Genomic DNA, 21,668 nt, shown 5'->3' on the forward strand with positions numbered 1-21,668 from the left:
CTAGCAGGGGCAGGGATGACTGGAGATTTCTCCTGCTCTGTATTATCTAGGCCATCAGAGATTAAAGGAGATAGACCAGGGTAGGGTCTATGGGAGGGAGGAGAAGTGTTTTTGGTTTGGTAGAGGTCTATGGGGAATCTGGAGGGCTATAGTGTTTAAGTTTTTTTTGGATGGGAGTCCTATAGTGGGTTGTCAGGGTCTTTGTGGTAGAGGGAGATATGAAAGGGATCATTATTCTTCTTTTGAAGCTCAGCCCCTTTAAGAAAGGCTCTCTGGAATCATCAAGCTGCATATAGCAGCTGATGCTTCTGGGGACCTGAATAATGCAGCTTTTATATGGATAGTAAGAGGTCATGTGGAGGGGCATTTTCAATATGATGTTTAAATCCTAGTTTGAATGTTTTGCAGGAAAACATCCCAAAATCCAGTAGTAAACATGACCATTTTCAAAAATAGGAAAATTTCAATCTTTTTGTTTCAAAAATGGTCATTTCATAGATGTGTTTGTGCTCAGTGTGTCTATCTTTTTGAACTATTTTCAGGGGAAAAAAATTCAAAAGAAAAAAACTCATAAATCAAACCATTGGAATGTGGGAGGGGGGGGTTAGCATTCTTAGTAGATTGGCCATCCCAGGAGAGCACTGGGCAGCCTAGAGTGTACTGCAGTGTACTTCATATGAATAGTTCCAGGTATACATCTCACCATATCTCACTTATATTGTATAGTTTGCCCTTCAAAATCCACCCAAAACCTACTGTACCCAACAGTACACCACAACAATAGCCCTTATGCCTGCAGGTGTCATCTATAAGTACAGTATGTTTTGGGTGGGATTTGGAGAGCTCACATGTTCTAACACAACTGTACTAGTTACAGTGGGATATGGGCCTGGGTCAAACCAAAAAATGGTAACCTTGGTCGATTAACCGCTAGTCTGAGCACCTTAGTGATTTGAATGGCCCAATAAATATACTGTGTGATGGATACTGAAGAAAAGAAGCTAAAACTCTGAATGAAATCTTTAACTACAAATTTACTTAAGTATTTTCTTTTACTTAGGATCCAAAAGCTAGCTACGATTTTAATGAAAATGATGATGATCCATTTCCTAGATACGATCCAACGAATGAGAACAAGTAAGTGGCGATTACATTTTTCATTCAAAGATTTAAAAGTCCTATTTATTACTTGCTGACACAAGATGCAATTTTCAGTCTGAAGCAGAAAATGCTATTTTCATATCTGATCTCTGTGATAGTAGACTGAATTCTGAGATTACGTACATGCATTTGTGTCTGACTTAAGACACTAACTAAACCACTTTGTAGCCTTTAGAGAGAGGGAGGTTATAAATCAGACAAATAAAAGTAAAATGCTACATTCTATGTTCTCTTTCATGGGGGTAGTGCAGGCCACTTTTCAGGACAGCTTGGTAACTTGGTAAAATGGTCCTTAGGTTTGTTGATTGCTTTGCTATGTTACCAGGCTAGCTACATCCTTAGCACCTAACGTGCATGAAAAGTAGTACAATTTTATTACAGCACTGGCTCTTCTTCCACCTGAAGAATCTAAGAATAGAATGCTCTTATGTCATTATCTTTTATTCAGAGGAATTACAGTGCAGAGCTGAAATAGTTGCAGATTTCCACTGGTAAATTGTGGGTGCCTAGAGGAGACACCGTAGTTTTATTTGGATCCACCCACAGATTACCATCTGGTATTTTTTAGCACTCTATGCTATATTGGTGTGCAAGGATTAAAAACAAGCCGATTTCTACGTATTTCACGCACAGTGTCTGATGATGCAAAAATCCTCATATCCTTTTCAACATGCAGATTGCATTCAGCTTTTAACTTGCTTTGCAATATCATTCATCTAGTAAGGCTTAAGGCGTATGGGAACAGAGGCCATGTGAGCAGAATACCCATCTGAGCTGATTTAGCATGGTGATATTCTGCTAGGTCTCTTTTTTTTATCATTAACTGGATTTACCTCTTCAAAACTGTAACTCACTCTTTAAAGGCAGCTCTATAACTGAGAACTTGCATTTATAAGCCACTTACACATGTAAATGTACAGAATTATGAGCACTTTGACTTATATTTAGTCATTTATTCACAAAGGGGCAAATTCTATAAGAGGTACCTAATGTTAGGCACCTAACTTGTAAATTGGTTTCAGTTATTCAAGTACCTCATGACGTCACAAAGTGTATGGCTGTGATTCAACCAACAAGCATTAAAAGATTCAGTCAGCAAGTCATTTATGGACAGCAGAGCACTGGTTGCCATGCTGGTGTTTGTTTTTGTCTTTACAGCTGGACCCTCCTGGAGCTACCAATCCAAGTGGTATTACTCATAGAAACATAGAAATAGACGGCAGATAAGGGCCACGGCCCATCTAGTCTGCCCACCCTAATGACCCTCCCCTACCTTTGCCTAGTGAATAGAGCCCACGTGTCGATCCCATTTGGCCTTAAAATCAGGCACGCTGCTGGCCTCAATCACCTGCAGTGGAAGATTATTCCAGCGGTCAACCACCCTTTCAGTGAAAAAGAATTTCCTGGTGTCACCTCGTAGTTTCCCGCCTCTGATTTTCCACGGATGCCCTCTTGTTGCCGTGGGTCCCTTGAAAAAGAAGATATCTTCTTCCGCTACGATGCGGCCCGTGAGATGCTTGAACGTCTCGATCATGTCCCCCCTCTCTCTGCGCTCCTCAAGCGAGTATAGCTGCAGTTTGTCTAACCTTTCTTCGTACGGGAGATCTTTGACTCTTTCTTTCACTGTCTCTGACATTTTTTTTCATCCTTCAACTGATAAAGATAATCGGTTCTTTAAAATGCTCATCTTAATCTCCAAAGGACTCGCTCCCCACAGTTTCAGTTACCTGGCTGGTCTCTAAACCATGCATGTCCCAGGCCTTACACTTTGCTTCTCATAGGCTATTTTCCTTGCTCTTCTGATACCCTCATGCCCACATCTTTGGAACTCCCTTCCTCTTGATATGTGGCAGAAACCTCTTTTTCCAAATTCAAAAAGTAAGTCAAAATCAAGCTATTTCAAATGAACTCTGGGTAGATTCCCTCCTGATTAACTTCTCAGCACCCCCCCCCCCACCTTCCTCATCCCTTTCCCAGTCTTTTCTATATGCTTGGCCACCTCCACTCTCCCCATTCCTAACCCCTCATTTTTCCACTTGTTAGTAATATTTTCCAATGTTGACAGCTGCCATACACACAATTGTAACAAGATTCCTGAAAACACAAATAGCATCTTAAATAATATTATAACATCTAAATCCAATCTCGTCCTATCAGTTACAGGTTTTATGCCCCACCATGTCCCAGACCCTTGTTCCCCCGTCTCTTCGCATGCGTCTGATTCCCCCTCCTCAGTATCTCTTCATCCCATATTGTCAACTTCTTGTTCTTCCTCCTTTCACTTTCTTGTTCTCTCTTTCCTATTCAGATTTACCCTCCCTACCCTCACTTGGACTTTCATTGCAGTTGTTACCTTTCTCTTCCTCCTTCCTCACTTCTCTTTAATTAATTTTGCAGTAATTTTGCCTTTTTCTTTTCTCTTGATTTTAATTTTAACCATACTGCAAATGGTGGTATGCAGTATATAAATATAAATTGATATGCTAAACAATGATTATTTGAAGTCTAAAAGTGAAAATAAATTTTTGTTGTATCTATAATTTTTATTACATGTTTTTCTGTTTTATGTAGACATGGTACTAGATGTGTCGGTGAAATTGCTATGCTAGCTAATAACAAGAAATGTGGAGTTGGAATAGCATACAATGCCAAAGTTGGAGGTAAAGAAATGTCATATTAATTAAATGAACTGGTGTTCATAAAAAAATGATAATTAACAATGTGGTCAGCTGAACTCCAATAATTATAAGATTGAGGCCTACAAAGTCAGGAATACTAAGATTGTTAAAATGGAGACATATTGTTGGAAATAGCTGAAATAATTGCAAGGGGACAAAGGTGGGAAACCATTTGTGATGTTCAACACAGTATAAAAGGAGCTGAAATAAAGGAAATACATCTTGTTTGGAAAGTTAGTAAAAGTAAATGGAGAAAAGGAGATCAGTATGGTTTTGGTTTTTTTTTCAGATATGGCTGAAAAACTAAGATCAAAAACTTCTGTTTCCCTCAGACTTGCAGAACTCTACAGGGGCATTTTGTAATATGTATGTGTATTCAGAGGGGTGGACGTTAGACTAGCCAACTTCACAATGTATAAAAAAAAATTTGTATAACTGCTAAAGGGCTCTAGTGGGTGGGGGAAGACAGATGGCCGCCTGATCATTACAACAAGCAATTAAAGTCAACAAATTCAGTACCTTATTCTCAAATAAATCCTCAAATCCAATAGCACTCAATTTCTCACAATAAGAACAATTTATAGACAAAGATGTTAGATTATACGCAATTTTGAAGTTGTTTATTGATATATTCCCTTTTACTATTTAAGAATAAAATTTATGCTGAGTTTGACTCTCATTTTGTAATTCTTCATTAGGATGCTTACGCCATTTAAATTCAAGTCGCCAACTGGCACTACAAAAGAAATAATCCAGAATAGTGCCACTGATTTTTTGCAATAGAAGAATTGCAAAACCATTTATTTCTAATAAATGATCAGCAATGTTATGCAATGCATCATCCTCTGAATTCAGATCCAACTCTGTTATAGTTAACACAAAAGGTGAAACCACATCCGATTGCTACACATGGAATACTAACCAGTGACCTATGGGATAATATTTGCAGATCTTTCTTCATCCAACAGGTATTAGACTTGTATAAGACTCTGGTGAGACCTCATCTAGAATATTGTGCACAATTCTGAAGGCCGCACCTTTAAAAAGATATAAAAAGGATGGAGTCGGTTCAGAGGAAGGCTACTAAACTGGTGTGTGGTCTTCGTCATAAGGCGTATGGGGACAGACTTAAAGATCTCAATCTGAATACTTCAGAGGAAAGGCGGGCGAGGGGAGATAGGAGATAGGATAGAGATGTTTAAATACCTAGGTAATATAAAAGTGCATGAGTTGAGTCTCTTTCATTTGAAAGGAAACTCTGCAATGAGAGGGCATAGGATGAAGTTAATAGGTGATAGGCTCAGGAGTAATCTAAGGAAATGCTTTTTTTCAGTAAGGGTGGTAGATGCACAGAACAGTCTCCCAGAAGAGGTGGTGGAGACAGAGACTGTGTCTGATTTCAAGAAAACCTGGGATAGGTACGTGGGATCTCTTAGAGAGGAAGAGATAATGGTTACTGCGGATGGGCAGACTAGATGGGCCATTTGGCCTTTATCTGCCATCATGTTTCGATCTTGGACATTCATTCACCCAGATTGATAGAGAACCCATGAGGAAGAAAATCAAAACTGGCTTGCATAAGGAATTATTTCCCAAAAAATGACCAGGCTTGCATAGCTGGCAACAAGGATGTAACCTTGCAGTGTGACTAGGAATTCTGTGCAAACTGGATGGTCAAATTATAATAGTAACAATAATGGCAGAAAATGAATAATCTTTTTATTCCTCTTTGTTTATTCTCTCTTTTTCTGCACTGAAATTCTGTTTAATTCCATAGCACTTCAAATAGAGCTGGAAAGTATCCATGGCGAAAAGAACTGACGGACTCATAGACCTGCCTTTTGTATTTAGGTATCAGAATGTTGGATGGAATAGTGACCGATGCCATTGAAGCCAGTTCCATTGGGTTCAGACCAGACCACATAGACATTTACAGTGCTAGCTGGGGTCCAAATGATGACGGTAAAACTGTAGAAGGACCTGGCAGGTTAGCCCAAAAGGCTTTTGAATATGGAATCAAACAGGTAAGCTATAGTATTTAAGAATAAGAAGACTTGTATCTAATTTAGTTCATTGACAGCCAGTGGTTTGTGCTGTATGCAGTGAGTTGGTGATTCCAGGCTGGTTTCTAGTGGATAAATATTCATCAAATTACCATGATTTCAGCAGAGAAGTCAAGAATTGAAGTCACACTTAACCCAAAAACATTTCTGTGCTTGGATAATAAATGAATCCATATCACCAGGCTGAACTAGACCTAGATTTCCTTCACTGCACCTATAGATCCATACCTATCTTGGTGAGAGATGGGGGGGGTATCTTATACTGAAACTTAGCAAGTAAAATGAGTAATTACTGGTTTGTTGTGGCTGTTGAGCAGACTGGATGGACCACACAGGTCTTAGGTTACTAGGGGCTCCTTTTACGAAGCCGTGTTAGTGGCTTTATTGCACGTGACTTTTTATCACGCGCTAACCCCCGCGCTAGCCGAAAAACTACCGCCTGCCCAAGAGGAGGCGGTAGCGGCTAGCGCGGCCGGCAGTTTAGCGCGCGCTATTACACGCGTTAAACCGCTAACGCGGCTTCATAAAAGGAGCCCTATATTGTACTTACTGAAGAAAAGCAGGATACGAGTCTATAAATGCAAAAGAGATTGGGGATCATTCCAGAGCTGAAGATTTATATATTAATAAAAAAATCTTTAATTGCTAGTGTCATTGTTCTACGATTGTAATAAAAATAACATAAGACTGATTAAAATTTCAAAGCCAGTTTCTTTAAAGATAGGTTGATAAAAAATTTTTCTGTTGTTCAAAAGTAATAGAAATCTTTTTTTTCATGGAAAGGTTAACTAGTTGGGGATTTTGAGGTACTGAAGTGTAATTCTAGCAAATATATTAAAGCATGTAGGAACCCTTTTACTAAAGCTTAATGCTTGCTAATGGCTAAATTCTAAAAATGGTGCTTAAAAAAATTGGTGCTCAGTTAGGCGCCATTTATAGAATAGCATTTATGAGGAGATGCTGAAAAGTTCTCAGTCCAACCAACCAACTTTCTAAATTCTGAGCGTTATTTTGCCACTGTAGCTGAAGTGTGTTATATTATTTCATTAAGTGCCTATTTGCAGAAATGAAATTCTATGTTTTAACATTGTTTCAGATCATTGATTGAACCATATCCACATCATCCTCTTCTTGGTTGGACTTAAATCTTTCAGCACCCCCTCATAGTGCTGGGAATCATGCCTAACTTTAGACACAGGCATTTACATCAATTGAAATGTAGTAAAAATCCTCAAACCTAAATTAGGCATAGATCCCCCAGAATATGGCCATTTATATACTTTTATTCAATTAGAGGGCCATTTTCGATAGTGCATCTAGTCCAATTTGGAGCATCCTGAGAAATACATCCAAAATTCAGATATGCTCAAGGTCTCAGAGGGAACGACACAGGGCTTCCCCTTTCGTTTCACCATTGTGGCAGGTAAGGAAAGCAGTCAGAGAGCAAACACTACACCTCTTCCATCTACTAATTCATACTTTTTGTTAACTTTTGTGCATAAGAATATAAGACCATAAGAATAGCCTTATTGAGTCAGACCAATGGTCCATCCAGCCCAGTATCCCGTCTTCACGGAGGTCAATCCAAGTCACAAATACCTGGCAAAAACCTAAATAGTAGTAGCCTTCCATGCCACCGATCCAGGCCAAGTAGTGGCTCCCCTCATGTCTGTCTCAACAGCAAACTATGGACTATTCAAGTTTAATATAAATTTGATTGTTCGCTTATTCAGAATTCTAAGCCTTTTTTAAAAAAAAATGAGCTACATTAACCGCTTTTACCACAACCTCTGGCAACGCATTCCAGAGCTTACCTATTCTCTGAGTAAAAAAATATTTCCTTCTATTGGTTTTAAAAGTATTACTTTGTAACTTCTTAGAATGTCTCCTAGTCTTTGTAAATCTTGATGCAGTAAAAAATCAATCCACTTGTACCCGTTCTTCACCACTCAGGATTTTGTAGACTTCAATTATATCTCCCCTCAGCCATCTCTTTTCCAAGCTGAAGAGCTCTGACCTCTTTAGTCTTTCCTCATATGAGAGGATTTCCATCCGCTTTAGCATCTTGGTTGCTTTTCTTTGAATCTTTTCTAGTGCCGCTATATCTTTTTTGAGATAAGGAGACCAGAATTGAATGTAATACTCAAGGTGAGGTTGCACCAATGAGTGATACAGAGGCATTATAACATTCTTAGTTTTGTTTATTATCCCTTTCTAGCATTTTGTTTACTTTTTTGGCCACCGCAACACATTGGGTGGAAAGTTTCAGCATATTGGTTACGATGACACCCAGATATTTTTCTTGAGTGCTGACCCCCAAGGTGGACCCTAATATCCGATAACTATGATTTGGATTATTCCTCCAATGTGTATCACTTTGCACTTGTCCACATTAAATTTCATCTGTATTAAATTCCTTCTGTATTTCTGTTGTAAATTTAATAAAATTTAATTTAAAAAAAAATTTTCATCTGCCATTTGGACGCCTATTCTGCTAATTTCCTAAGATCTTCCTGAAGTTTTTCACAGACCACATGCGTTTTAACAACTTTAAACAGTTTAGTATCATCTGCAAATTTAATCACCTCACTAGCCATTCCAATTTCCAGATCGTTTATAAATAAGTTAAATAGCACTGATCCCAGTACAGATCCCTGTGGCACACCACTATTTACCCTCCTAAACTAAACTAAACCTTAAGTTTATATACCGCATCCTCTCCATAATTATGGAGCTCGGCACGGTTTACAAGAGCTTAATATAAGGAAGGAACAGCATAATGGGGTTGGAGGTTGAGTATAGGGGGGAAGAGAGCATTACATTTTTGTGAATAGTCTAGTTTTCAGGTGCTTTCGGAATAGTTGGAAGGAGCCCAAATTCCGTAGTGGGGCAGTAAGGTTATTCCAGAGCTCGGTGATTCTGAAGAAGAGAGATTTCTCTAATTTTCCTGCATAGTGGATACTTTTTAGTGTGGGGAAGGATAATTTAAGTTTTTGGGTGGATCTGGTGGAATCAGGACCCAAGGAGTTCCAAGATAGTGGAATTAGGAGAGGGAGGATGCTGTGTAGGATCTTAAAAGCTAGGCAGGCGCATTTAAAGTGAACCCTGGAAATTACTGGAAGCCAGTGAAGTTTGGACAGGAGTGGCGAAACATGATCGTATTTGTTTTTTCCTCTTCCATTGAGAAAATTGGCCAATTAACCCTACCCTCTGTTTTCTGTCCGATAACCAAGTTTTAATCCACAATTGAACATTGCCTCCTAACCCAGGACTCTTTAATTTTCTCAGAAGCCTCTCATGAGGAACGTTTTCAAAAGCTTTCTGGAAATCTAGATATACTTCATCAACTGGCTTGCCTTTATCCACATGTTTATTTACACCTTCAAATAAGTCAAGCAAATTGGTGAGGCAAGACCTCCCTCGGCTGAACTTATGCTGACTCTGTCTCATTAAATCATGTCTTTCTACATGTTCCAAAAGTTAATTTTTTATAATTGTTTCCACTATTTTGCCCAGCACTGAGGTCTGTAATTCTCTGGATCTCCCCTGGAACCCTTTTTAAAAATCAGCGTAACATTGGCCACCCTCCAATCTTCAGGTGCTATAGATGATTGTAGTGACAGGTTACATATCACTAACAAGGGCCCATTTTTTGCAAATTTTTTGCAAAGGGGACCTATGGAGGAAAAGCCTGCATGAAAAAGTCTGTATTTCTGTTTTTTGGCAAGTCTGCTTTTCAGGCCAATGTAGCATATTAATGCAAGGAGAACTTGGTCTTTGAAAATATTTGCAGTTTAGTGCATTGGCCTTTTCATTTTATTTGGTGAATCAAATTAAGTCCATGAGATCATAAATGTGAAATCCGCTGTGCCTTCCACATTAATCCATAATTGTGATTTAAAGCGGTATATAAACTTAAGGTTTAGATTAGATTAGATTAGATTTACAGGCTATGGACCAGGCATTCAAACAGAAACATAAGAACATAAGCAAAGCCTTACGGGTTAGACCAATGGTCTATCAAGCTCAATAGCCTGTTCTCACGGTGGCCAATCCTGGTCACTAGTACCTGGCCAAAACCCAAGGAGTAGCAATATTCCATGTTACCAATCCAGGGCAAGCAGTGGCTTCCCCCATGTCTTTCTCAATAACAGACTATGGATTTTTCCTCCAGGAAATTATCCAAACTTTTCTTAAAACCAACTATGCTATCCACTCTTAGCACAACCTCTGGCAACGTGTTCCAGAGCTTAACTATTCTCTTAGTGAAAAAAAAAATTTCCTCCTATTGGTTTTAAAAGTATTTCCCTGTAACTTCATCGAATGTCCCCTAGTCTTTGTAATTTTTGATGGAGTGAAAAATCGATCCACTTGTACCCGTTTAACTCCACTCAGGATTTTGTAGACTTCAATCATATCTCCCCTCAGCCATCTCTTTTCCAAGCTGAAGAGCCCTAACTGTATACGAGAGGAGTTCCATCCCCTTTATCATCTTGGTCGCTCTTCTTTGAACCTTTTCTAGCGCCACAATATCTTTTTTTGAGATAAGGAGACCAGACTAGATGGGCCATTTGGCCTCTTATCTGCCGTCATGTTTCTATGTTTGTAGAATTGAGCGCAGTACTCCAGATGAGGTTGCACCATGGAGCGATACAAGGGCATTATAACATTCTTAGTCTTGGTAACCATCCTTTTTTAAAGAATTCCTTGCATCCTGTTTGCTTTTTTGCCGCCGCAGCACATTGGGTAGAAGGTTTCATTGTATTGTCTATGATGACACCCAGATCCTTTTCTTGGGCGCTAATCTCCAAGGTAGACCTAGCATCTGGTAACTGTGATTCAGGTTATTCTTCCCAATGTACATCACTCTTCCAATATGTTTTCCAGAGGGTATACTGTTCCCTGAAATTAATGAAGCTGGGACAGTTTACAATTTAAATATTTGTCATACTTGGGAAAGTCCAAATAATTCCCAGTGACCAACTGATAAAATGCAAAAAATGTCCTCTTATTCTCAAAAAAAAAACCCCAAAACCATTTCAATGGATGAAGGTGATCTGCCAGCCATATACTGACCTATTCTTCTACTTGCAGAGTAAGAACCAGATCCCAAACTTTCCACTGCCAACCTATAAAATAACTCACTCCTTCAAAATCATGAATTAAGAGATGCATATTTTACATACCCATGCTCTAGAGCAGTGTTTCTCAACTCGGTCCCTGAGTAACTCCTTGCCAGTCAGGTTTTCAGGATATCCACAATGAATATGCATGAAAGAAATTTGCATATATGCTAATCAAGTTTAAGCACATTCATTGTGGATATCCTGAAAACCTGACTGGCAAAGGACTCAGGGACCTAGTTGAGAAACACTGTTCTAGGACACATGAAGGAAGCAAACATTAACGCCAAGTCTACAAAAAGCTATCCAAGCAACCCATAAAGAGGCATTCCCCTTTGGCATACTCATTTACTGCCATACTACGGTCATGATGCTGAGACAAGGACGTTCAGCTTTCGGCTCCACTCCCAATTCTTGAAGGCTATCAGTAAGTCAAGGTTTCAGGATGCCCCTAATGAATATGCACGAGATTTATTTGTATATAATGGAGATAGCTGGTATACAAATCTCTCTCTTGCATATTCATAAGGGCAATGATTCTTAGCTCAGTCTTTGAAGCATACCTAGTCCCATCATGTTTTCAGGATAGATTTACATACCAAGGAGGCAGTGCATGCAAATCTCTCTCATGCATATTCATTGTGGATATCCTGAAAACTCTATGGGACTAGGTATTCCTCAAGGACTGAATTTAGAAGCATTGAATTAGAACACTTGACCCACTGGCAATCCCGGAGGACTGGGAGTGAAGGTCACGATCATAGAGCCTCTAGCTCTGTAACTCTTACTGACCTTAGAATGCTTTTGCCAGGGGAGGGAGGACAACCCTAGTGAAGGCAAAACAATCTCTGATCTCCGAGCACATTGTGGCAGATCGCACAAGCACATTGGCCTGAGTTATAGTAGGTAAGAACAGCTTTTATTTCCAGTTGACTTGCTGGAATAAGCTGTATATGGAAAACATGCTACTGGGCATTCTTATTCTTGACAAATATGTGGAAAACAGATATGACTCATACCACATTTTGCAGATTACAAGTCTTTCAGTCCTACTGTGGCTTTGGTTTCTGATATTTTCTGCAGTCCTTGCTGGTGCCCTTTGTAGGATATCTGATTATGTTATTTTTTTTGGCAAATACATGGAAAATAATGCCACGAATCATCAGGCTGCAGTGTGGCATATCGCATGCATTATAGCTGAAGCAAGGAGGATGTAAGACAGAAAAAGAACGGGTCCCCAAACTTTGGTTAAGCGCCATTCATTATTATAAGAAAACAATACAAGTACAGAAAACAATAGACATCCTATATATCAGTGGTTCCCAACCCTGTCCTGGAGGACCACAAGCCAGTAAGGTTTTCAGGATAGCTCTAATGAATATGCATGGAGAAGATTTGCATGCCTGTCACCTCCATTATATACAATAGCTCCTACCCCCAACAGTAACCCACCAAGGAAAGTCCCAAATATTGTGAGGTGTTGGGGGAGAAGGTTAGATGATGCTCTTGAGGCAGGTTTGTCCTGTGATTGGAGAGCGGAGTGTGTGATTGGAGGGTGAGATTGTGATTTGTAGCGGGAAGGAGGGAGTCTAGGAGTGTGGCTGAGGGTTTCTGGTGCTTCATCAGCAATACATCTCTTTTGTTTGGGCAGTGTTCACACTAACTGCTTGTCTGTAGTGCAGATATACTTAGTGCCACCTCTTGAGTGAATTCCCCATTCTTAAAACATCCCGTCACTTTGTATGCACACAAGCACATATGTACCAGTGGAGTTTGTCATTCCAGCTCAAATTTTTAAAGTAAACTCTTTAAATGAGATTGAATAGTGAGAGCGCATGCTTGTGTATCGAATGGAGATAGACACATGCTTGCTCGCTCTTATTTTTCATATGCACATACACATATGCTTGTGTTTCAGATACACACACAAACACACTCTTACTCTTCAGGAACACACATGCACATAAGCACACGCATGTTTCCAAGTTTATTTAAAATTTGATAAAATCGCTTTGTAAGAATTTCAAAGCGATGTACAATATGTAGGGGAGACAAACAATTTATTGGGGGAAACACTGACTTCAAACGAGAGGAAAGTAATGGTAGGGACTACAATCAATATAGGAACGAAAACAAAGAAGAGATAAAACATAGGGGAATACGCTGATGGTGCCTTGCCTGCGTTAAGTGTTGATGTCAGACTAAACCTGGGATGAATTATTCAAAGGCGTCCCTGAATAGGTAACATTATAGTTTCCCTTTAAACTTGTCAAGGGTTTTTTCCTCCCTTACCAGGGCCGGTAATAAGTTCCAAATTTGAGGAGAAAAGTGCGTTACACCTGGTTTAATTGTTCTCACGGAAGGAATTGTGAGAAGGTTTTAATCCTTTTATCCTTTTTTTTTAGACTTCTGGTGTTGTGCAATTACTCATGTGCTCATTTAGTCCGTGCCCTCCCCTAGTCCCCATCAACTATCTTTTCCTGCCATTATAAAGTTCTTGTGTTTGCTGTCAGCTCTATCTCTCAGCCTGCAAAATTGTCCTCCATTCCTCTTACCTTTGTACCACTCTCAACAACCTTTCCCCCACCCCCTCCCCCCCACTCTAGGGTTACCATATTTTTCTCTGGGGAAACTCTGGACACATGGCCACGCACAGTTCTACCTCCAGCTCAGTCCCGTTCCACCAACAGCCCTGCCCCCACAAAGCCTCCTCTCTTCTTCCGGATGAGCTCCAGCCTTGTCCGGAAGGCCTGGAGCATGCGCGGATGTGTGTGACTCGTTTTTGTTAGTCTGGATGAGCTTGTGTTCGTTGTTCAGAGCTAAGGTTTGGGACTATAGTAACTTTTGAAAATACACCTCCAGTCTCATTGGATAAAACGGGACCTGTGTGAAAATAGCACAAGTTGTGGTATGTAAAATAGCCTGTCTTAACAGTAGCTCGTGCTGATAACTTTCCTCCTAAGAATCATAACTTTACAGTGCATAGTTATCAATGTGGCCTACTGTTAAGTTTTACCACTAACACATGCTATAACACAAGTCACATTTTATGCAATGTGCTAATAAGCCAGGGTAACAATAAAATAACCCATCTTAACAGTAGCCCATGTTGATAACTTTCCCCCTAAACCTCCTGAGTTAGTGGTAAAATATCTCAGGGCCCCTTTTACAAAGCTGTGGTAACAAACTTTCGACTGAAAACAGGTTGATTAGTTTAGCTGAAAGCAGAGAACAAATTCAGGCATCTAACTTAATGTGTGCTGACTAAATCATACTATACTGTATAGCTACAGCTTACTTGATAGATCTCAGTTTTTTGTGCTGAAAGCCACTGTAAGATGTTCCTATTCAGCCAACCCCTAATTCTGTAATCTTGGTGTCACCAGCCAGACTCTGAATTGATTGAACAGTTCCTTTAATAATGAAGCAAAAGCAAACTTACAATTAAATGGATTCAATGCAGTTTGAGCCTGTCACATATCTTCTTACTCTACCAGCATATCAGAGTTAAGCTGGGAGAGTCCACCTTGTAGAAATGGCACCATTCTCCAGATGTATAAATCTGTGTTAGGAGAAACCAACAAAACTGCAGACTATGTACAAGATGCAGGCAAATTTATTGTATCAAAATTAAAATGCAAAAAATAATATAAATAAAACCCTTTTACCAATCAAGGGACCAGACACGGTCCGTGTTTCGGACAAACCTTCGTCAGGGGTCCATGGTAAATAAGTTCTAAAACATACCACAGAAAAATTGAAGATAACAACAAAATGCCTTTATGTTATGTTTGCCGAGAATTGCTGTGGTATGTTTTAGACCTTATTTACCATGGACCCCTGACGAAGGTTTGTCCGAAACATGGACCGTGTCGGGTCCCTTGATTGGTAAAAGGGTTTTATTTATATTATTTTTTGCATTTTAATTTTGATACAATAAATTTGCCTGCATCTTGTACATAGTCTGCAGTTTTGTTGGTTTCTCCTGGTTGGTGTTTTTTCTGCAGACCAAGTTGGACTTTCTTCTTGTTTCTGAAATCTGTGTTAGATCATTAGAAATAAAGGGTGAAAAAACCTGGTGGGAGAATAATGCTACACTCAGGTTCTCATCTAGCCATGTGCCCTGCAATATGGCCACTGCTCTCCCACGCTGGAGAAACAGGTGGGCTTATGCTCTGTGGAAGCAGCCTAGATCTCAAGGAAAGCAAAGTCCTCTGGGAATTAAAATCCACAGAGTACACATTACCTATACATCTACTGGTATTACAAGCACTTATCTTGTTCTTATACAAGAAACTGAGCAAATGCCCACATTACATGGGGGCAGAACATAATGCATAAATTTAGCAGCTCAAGATTTATTTATTTATTATATATATTTTTTTGTAATATCAGCCTCAAAATATTTTTCTGAATTATTTAAAAAAAACATTTGAATTTATTTCCTGAATCCGATGCAGTTTGCTAGTTGCAGAAAGCTGAAGAGATTTTACACTTCTATTTTTCCTTCTAACAACACAACATTGCACTTCCTTAGGGTCGAGAAGGAAAAGGCTCGATTTTCGTCTGGGCATCTGGGAATGGCGGCCGCCAAGGTGATAACTGTGACTGTGATGGGTACACAGACAGTATCTACACTCTGTCTATAAGCAGTGCCTCTGAGCATGGTCTGTCTCCTTGGTACGCAGAGAAATGCTCTTCAACACTGGCTACAGCATACAGTAGCGGCGATTACACCGATCAAAGAATAGTAGGTTATCACTTTCTTGTTGCTGTTACCAGAATTATAGTACATTTATGTCTGAGGAGAAGTACAGTATAGCTTTTTATAAAATAAATTATATGTGACCTGTTTGCTGTCTCTTTCTGGAGTGTCACAGTGGCGCTGAATGCTAAAAAAAAATCTTGTTTTAAATTTCTCATTTTATTTAAGTGTACCTGGAGAGGGCAAAAGGGGCCATTTTGAAAGGTTCTGGCTGTAAGGTAGGAAGAGAAGCAGCTTCTTCCTGCCCTACTACTGGTAAGGTAGAAGAGAGGAACTTTAGGAGAGTGAGGGGATAACAGAGATGTCAAGCTATGGAAGGCCTCGGTGTCTAGCCATAGTGAGGAGTGGAGGAGGGATTAGGGTTGGGCAACCTATCTTCCAAAGGATAGGTGGAAGGGTGGAGAGAACTTGGGCTTTGACAGCAATTTACATTTCATTCAGGGTTTGGGGGGATAGGAGTGATTAAAAAAGGAGGCTTCTTGCACTTTTTGGGCTCCTTTCACTAAGGTGCTTTAGGACATTAGCGCGCAGAGTGGCATGCGCTACAGTGCCGCGCGCGCTGGACGCTAACGCCTCCATAGAGCTTACGTTAGTATTTTCGTCTATCGCGTGGTTTTGCACGCGCTAAAAACGCTAGCGCACCTTAGTAAAAGGAGCCCTTGGTCTTAGAAGGAGAATCCCCAGAACTAACCAGGGTTTTCCTTTCCGATCAGTTTGCAGAGAGGATTTTGGGCAGCAGCTTGTGTGTAAGGTGTACTATTTTTAGTTTCTTTTTTTAACTTTCTTTTTTTTTATTTCAACATTTTTTGTTACACTGAAATCAACAAGAGACCCAGCAGACAACTGTAGTAAATAGTTTCTGTTCACACGTCTTAAACATAAATAGCTTGCCAAGAATTCAATCTGCATATTGTAAATGCAATTGAATCCCATGCCAAGTGATGTTTTCTGGTGCTTGTTACGTTTTTATTGGCTTATAGTTTTAAAAGCCTTAGGGATTTTTATTGTATGGGTCTCATGGTCTTCCTGTTTTCTCACTTTCTGAACAGCTGCAATAACACAGTAAAATACGAGCAGGTGATGGCAGGAAAAGGCAATTGAGTTTGACAGTTTTCCTGTCTCCACTGCAAAGATTTGATGTAGAAGCATGATCACTTTAAGACATCGCTCCATATACAGCCAGTTTTGGTTTCTTCTTTCTTGGTTTTCTGTCCTCTGAAGTAGGTACATATGCAAGATCCCATACTGAAACCAACATACAATGTCTCACTCATGCTAACTTATATCCAAGTCCAGTAATAATTTAAACAACTACTAAAAAAAACCCAAAGAGGGTAGTTCGGAAATATTTTGATGTCAGTTTTTGCGCTTGTGGTTCAATTGCTTATTCTTTCCCAGTTAGACTACTGAAATATTTAGGATAGAAACAGAGAAACATGATAGCAGATAAAGGCCAAATGGCCCATCCAGTCTGCCCATCCACAGTAACCATTATCTCTTCCTCTCTCTAAGAGATCCCACGTGACTATCCCAGGCTTTCTTGAAATTAGACACAGTCTCTGTCTCCACCACTTCTTCCGGGAGACTGTTCCAAGCATTTACCACCCTTTCTGTAAAAAAGTATTTCCTTAGATTACTCCTGAGCCTATCACCTCTTAACTTCATCCTATGCACTCTCTTTCCAGAGCTTCCTTTCAAATGAAAGAGACTCGACTCATGCGTATTTACATCACATAGGTATTTAAATATCTCTATCATATCTCCCCTCTCCCGCCTTTCCTCCAATGTATACAGATTGAGATCTTTAAGTCTGTCCCCATATGCCTTATGATGAAGACCACGTACCATTTTAGTAGCCTTCCTCTGGATCGACTCCTTTTTATATCTTTTTGAAGGTGCGGCCTCCAGAATTATACTCAATATTCTAAATGAGTTCTCACCAGAGTCTTATACAGGGGCATCGATACCTTCTTTTTCCTACTGGCCATATCTCTCCCTATGCACCCTAGCTAAAGGGTTGTTGTAAAGATTACAAACTATGCAGAATACTGTGGTGAGGGTAATTTTTTCCATCTCTAAATATGATAGAATTGTACCATATTTCATCAAATTACATTGGTTGCCAGTAAATGCAAGGATTTATTTTAAGTTTTGTTTTATGATTATTAATATTCTATGTGGCTAGGTGCCATATTATTTAGTAGAATTGATTTAATTACTTGCAGGAAAACAGAAGCAAATTCTATCTTCAGTTTCCTTCAGCAAGGACAATTAGATCATTTGTTCAATGGAAGGCATCCTTCTTTTATCAGGCTCCTTTAATTTGGAATGTCTCCCTATTTTAATAAGATCAGTAGGTCAATATACTGTTTTTAGAAAACTTCTAAAGACATTCTTGTTTAAAAAAATTTATCTTGAAATTTGTTATCTTCTATTCTTAATGTTCTATTTGAATATTTGTCATTGCGTTATGTTTAACTAGGTTTTTTCCCAGTAATAGAAATATCCGCCGTGAACTTGTAAGGGCTTTGGCGGAATGTAAGTCAGAATGTAATCTGGCCTCCTTGGTTCCCTAAGCATTGCTGGACAGTGTCAGCCATGTTCAGCCTGTCAGTGCTGACATAATTGGGCCTAGATTCTGTATAGGATGCGAAAAAATTAGCACTGATAAAAATGGATGCTTAAGTGCTATTCTATAAATAACACTCAGAGCTGGGCACCTCTTATTGGGTGCAAGGATCTGTGCCCAGTTTTGAGCGACAGGATTTGCATCAACTAAAACCTGATGTAAATTCTCATACCTAAATCAGGTGCAGATCTCCCTTATTCTATAACACTGCATGCAAATTCCAGAAACGCCCTTCATCCGTCCATGCCCCTCCCACAGCCACACCCTCTTTTTCAGCCTACACATAAACTTGCAAGCAGATAAAGAGGTGCACATTCATTTAAATTAATGCCAATTAACGCTGATAAGAACATAAGAATTGCCGCTGCTGGGTCAGACCAGTGGTCTATCATGCCCAGCAGTCCACTTATGCGGTGGCCCTCTGGTCAAAGACCAGTGCCCTAACTGAGACTATCCCTATCAGGGTACGTCCTTGTTCAGCAGGAACTTGTCTAACTTTGTCTTGAATCCCTAGAGATTGTTTTCTCCTATGACAGACTCCGGAAGAGCGTTCCGGTTTTCCACCACTCTCTGGGTTAAGAAGAACTTCCTTTTGTTCGTACATAATCTATCCCCTTTCAACTTTAGAGAGTGCCCTCTCGTTCTCCCCACCTTGGTGAGGGTGAACAACCTGTCTTTATCTGCTAAGTCTATCCCCTTCAGTACCTTGAATGTTTCGATCATGTCCCCTCTCAATCTCCTCTGTTTGAGGGAGAAGAGGCCCAGTTTCTCTAATCTTTCTCTGTAGGGCAGCTAATTGGTTCATTTTTCAATTAAACTGTGTGTGAAAATCAGGTCTATGCCCAAATTTGTGGATGTCATTCTGAGTATCATATATAGAATTAGGGTGTTGTTTTCTGTGGCATTGTAGCTTGATGATGCCAACATAACTACCTCATGGCCTCAGGCTAACATGATAAGTGATGGCAGGAAAAAACCTGATAGGCATAGCCAGTGAACTAGTTGCATTTCTTCTACTTTGAATCGATACAAATACAAATTCATACTCAATCCAACACCATTTCTCCTTCTCAACCCTCACCTCCATGTCTTTTATCTGAACTTTAAGTTCCTTTCCTACCACATTCATCACATCAGTTTTGACCAAACCAAGGATCTGTTAAAAGTACTGACCTTACCACCCCCATTTCTGTCTCCTTCTATATCTCATAATACTACATAGCAAAGTAGCTGTTCAAACATATTTGGACAAGGCTTCCCTTGTCTGGCCTTTCTTTTCTACATACCAGTAATCGCTTCTGCCCTGGCTTCTGCTCTTGAGAGAATAAATTGTATATACAGTCAAACCTTGGTTTGCGAGCATAATTTGTTCCAGAAGCATGCTTGTAATCCAAAGCACTCGTATATCAAAGCAAATTTCCCCATAGAAAATAATGGAAACTCGGACGATTCATTCCACAACCCCAAAACTTTTAATACAAAATACTATAAGTACTTGTATTGCAAGACCTCGCCCATTTAGAACACTATTCTCATCCTGCAGCGGAGAGAGAAGAACCATTGGCTCAGTTGTGATGATATGATGCATGTATACTGTATGTACTCGTATTGCAAGACTTTGCTTGTTTAGAACAGTCACTACACTCCTGCAGTGTCAGAGAGAGAAGAACCATCGGCTCAGTTGTGATGTGTGTATTTCGTATGTACTTGTATTGCAAGACATTGCTTGTATATCAAGTTAAAATTGAATAAAATGTTTTGCTTGTCTTGCAAAACACTTGCAAACCAAGTTACTTGCAATCCAAGGTTTTACTGTATACTATTGTATATATGCAATATATACAATTGTATGCAATACTACATCTTCCCAAACCTTTTCCTACTAGTGTCATAGAAAATAGTAGACAAGAACTATTAAGCCTATTTAGCCTGCCCCATCTTCATCCTGGTTTGATGCCATAGATGCCAGTTGATCCTATCCTCCATTCTTTTATTTTAAAGCTCTTTTCCACTTTCATACAATACAAAGCCTGTCATACAAGCACAGTAATGCAAACCTCCGTTCCCTTCTGATAATTGATGGCAAGGTGTGCAAAAGAAATCAAGTTCATAGGACTGTTAAAGGGGTCACAATCTGTGATTTACTTGACTGGGAAATGTTATGCTTTGCTCATTTTGTACCTGCAACTAAGGGGTCCTTTTACTAAGGCGTGCTAGCCGTTTTGGTACGCGCTAAATATTAGTGCATGCTAAACGCTAAAGCGTCCATATACTATAATGGACGCGTTAGCGTTTAGCACGCACTAATATTTAGCGCATGCTAAAACAGCTAGCGTGCCTTAGTAAAAGGACCCCTAAATTTGTTAACTGAATTGTATCTTAAATGGTGGCAAATTATATCTTAAACTAGTCTTATAGCCCGTTACATTAACGGGTGCTAGAATATATGTGTGTGTGTCTGTCTTTATTTCTTTCTCTCTCTCTCTCTCTCTTTAGCTGCTTTCTGTATTTCTGTCTTTCTTTTTCCTTGGCTGTCCACCACCACCCCTTGCCTGCTCCCCCTGTCCATTCTCCCTTCATTTTACCTCCCCTGTGTCCACCACCCCTTCACTACTCCCCTTATCCAGCAGAAGCCCTTCTCCCTTTGTTTTTTCTCCCCCCTGTCCAGCAGCACCTCTTTCCTGCTCCCCCCTGTCCAGCAGTAGGCCTCCCTTTCTTTTTCTGCCCCCCTCTGTCCATCAGCACCTCTTTCCTGCTCCCCTTGTCCAGCAGTAGGCATCCCTTTTTCTGCTCCCCCTCTCCATCAACATCTCTTTCCTGCTCCCCCTGTCCAGCAGTAGGCCTCCCTTCCTTTTTCTAACCCCCCGTCCATTAGCACCTCTTCCCCTGTCCAGCAGCACCCCTTACCTCCGTTCGCGTCTGCCATGTCTTAAATGAAAGATATAATTTGACACGATAGAAATATTCACATATCAAAAGAAAATCATAAGACAAACAAATACATTTTGTTTCAAACTAGGCAGCTTGTTATTACTACCTTGATTTATGAAGCTGTAGTGCCAACAAGAGATGAACCTTTGCCAAGACATAACTAACACCTGCAGCAAAGCACCTGTTGCAAAGCTACAGCAGGCTAAGGAGGGCTGGATTCTGTTCACAAGCAACACTGTATACAGTACACTCAGAAACTACTACAGTAATGAAAAGACATGACTTTTTTGTGATTGAAAGGTTGAAAAACAGAGCAAT

At 39.8% G+C, this 21,668-nt stretch overlaps 1 protein-coding gene across 1 annotated transcript in view; it reads left to right on the forward strand.

Annotated features, from left to right (window-relative positions):
* PCSK1 (proprotein convertase subtilisin/kexin type 1) overlaps positions 1–21,668 on the forward strand; it is a 109,152-nt gene that overhangs the window by 35,296 nt on the left and 52,188 nt on the right. The window contains exons 5-8 of the mRNA XM_033929194.1: positions 1,061–1,137; positions 3,733–3,821; positions 5,691–5,863; positions 15,563–15,775. Coding sequence (XP_033785085.1) covers positions 1,061–1,137; positions 3,733–3,821; positions 5,691–5,863; positions 15,563–15,775 — 552 coding nt within the window. The remainder of the gene's footprint in view (positions 1–1,060; positions 1,138–3,732; positions 3,822–5,690; positions 5,864–15,562; positions 15,776–21,668) is intronic.

Source organism: Geotrypetes seraphini, chromosome 1 (genome assembly GCF_902459505.1).
Source record: "Geotrypetes seraphini chromosome 1, aGeoSer1.1, whole genome shotgun sequence".
Lineage (NCBI taxonomy): Eukaryota > Metazoa > Chordata > Amphibia > Gymnophiona > Dermophiidae > Geotrypetes > Geotrypetes seraphini.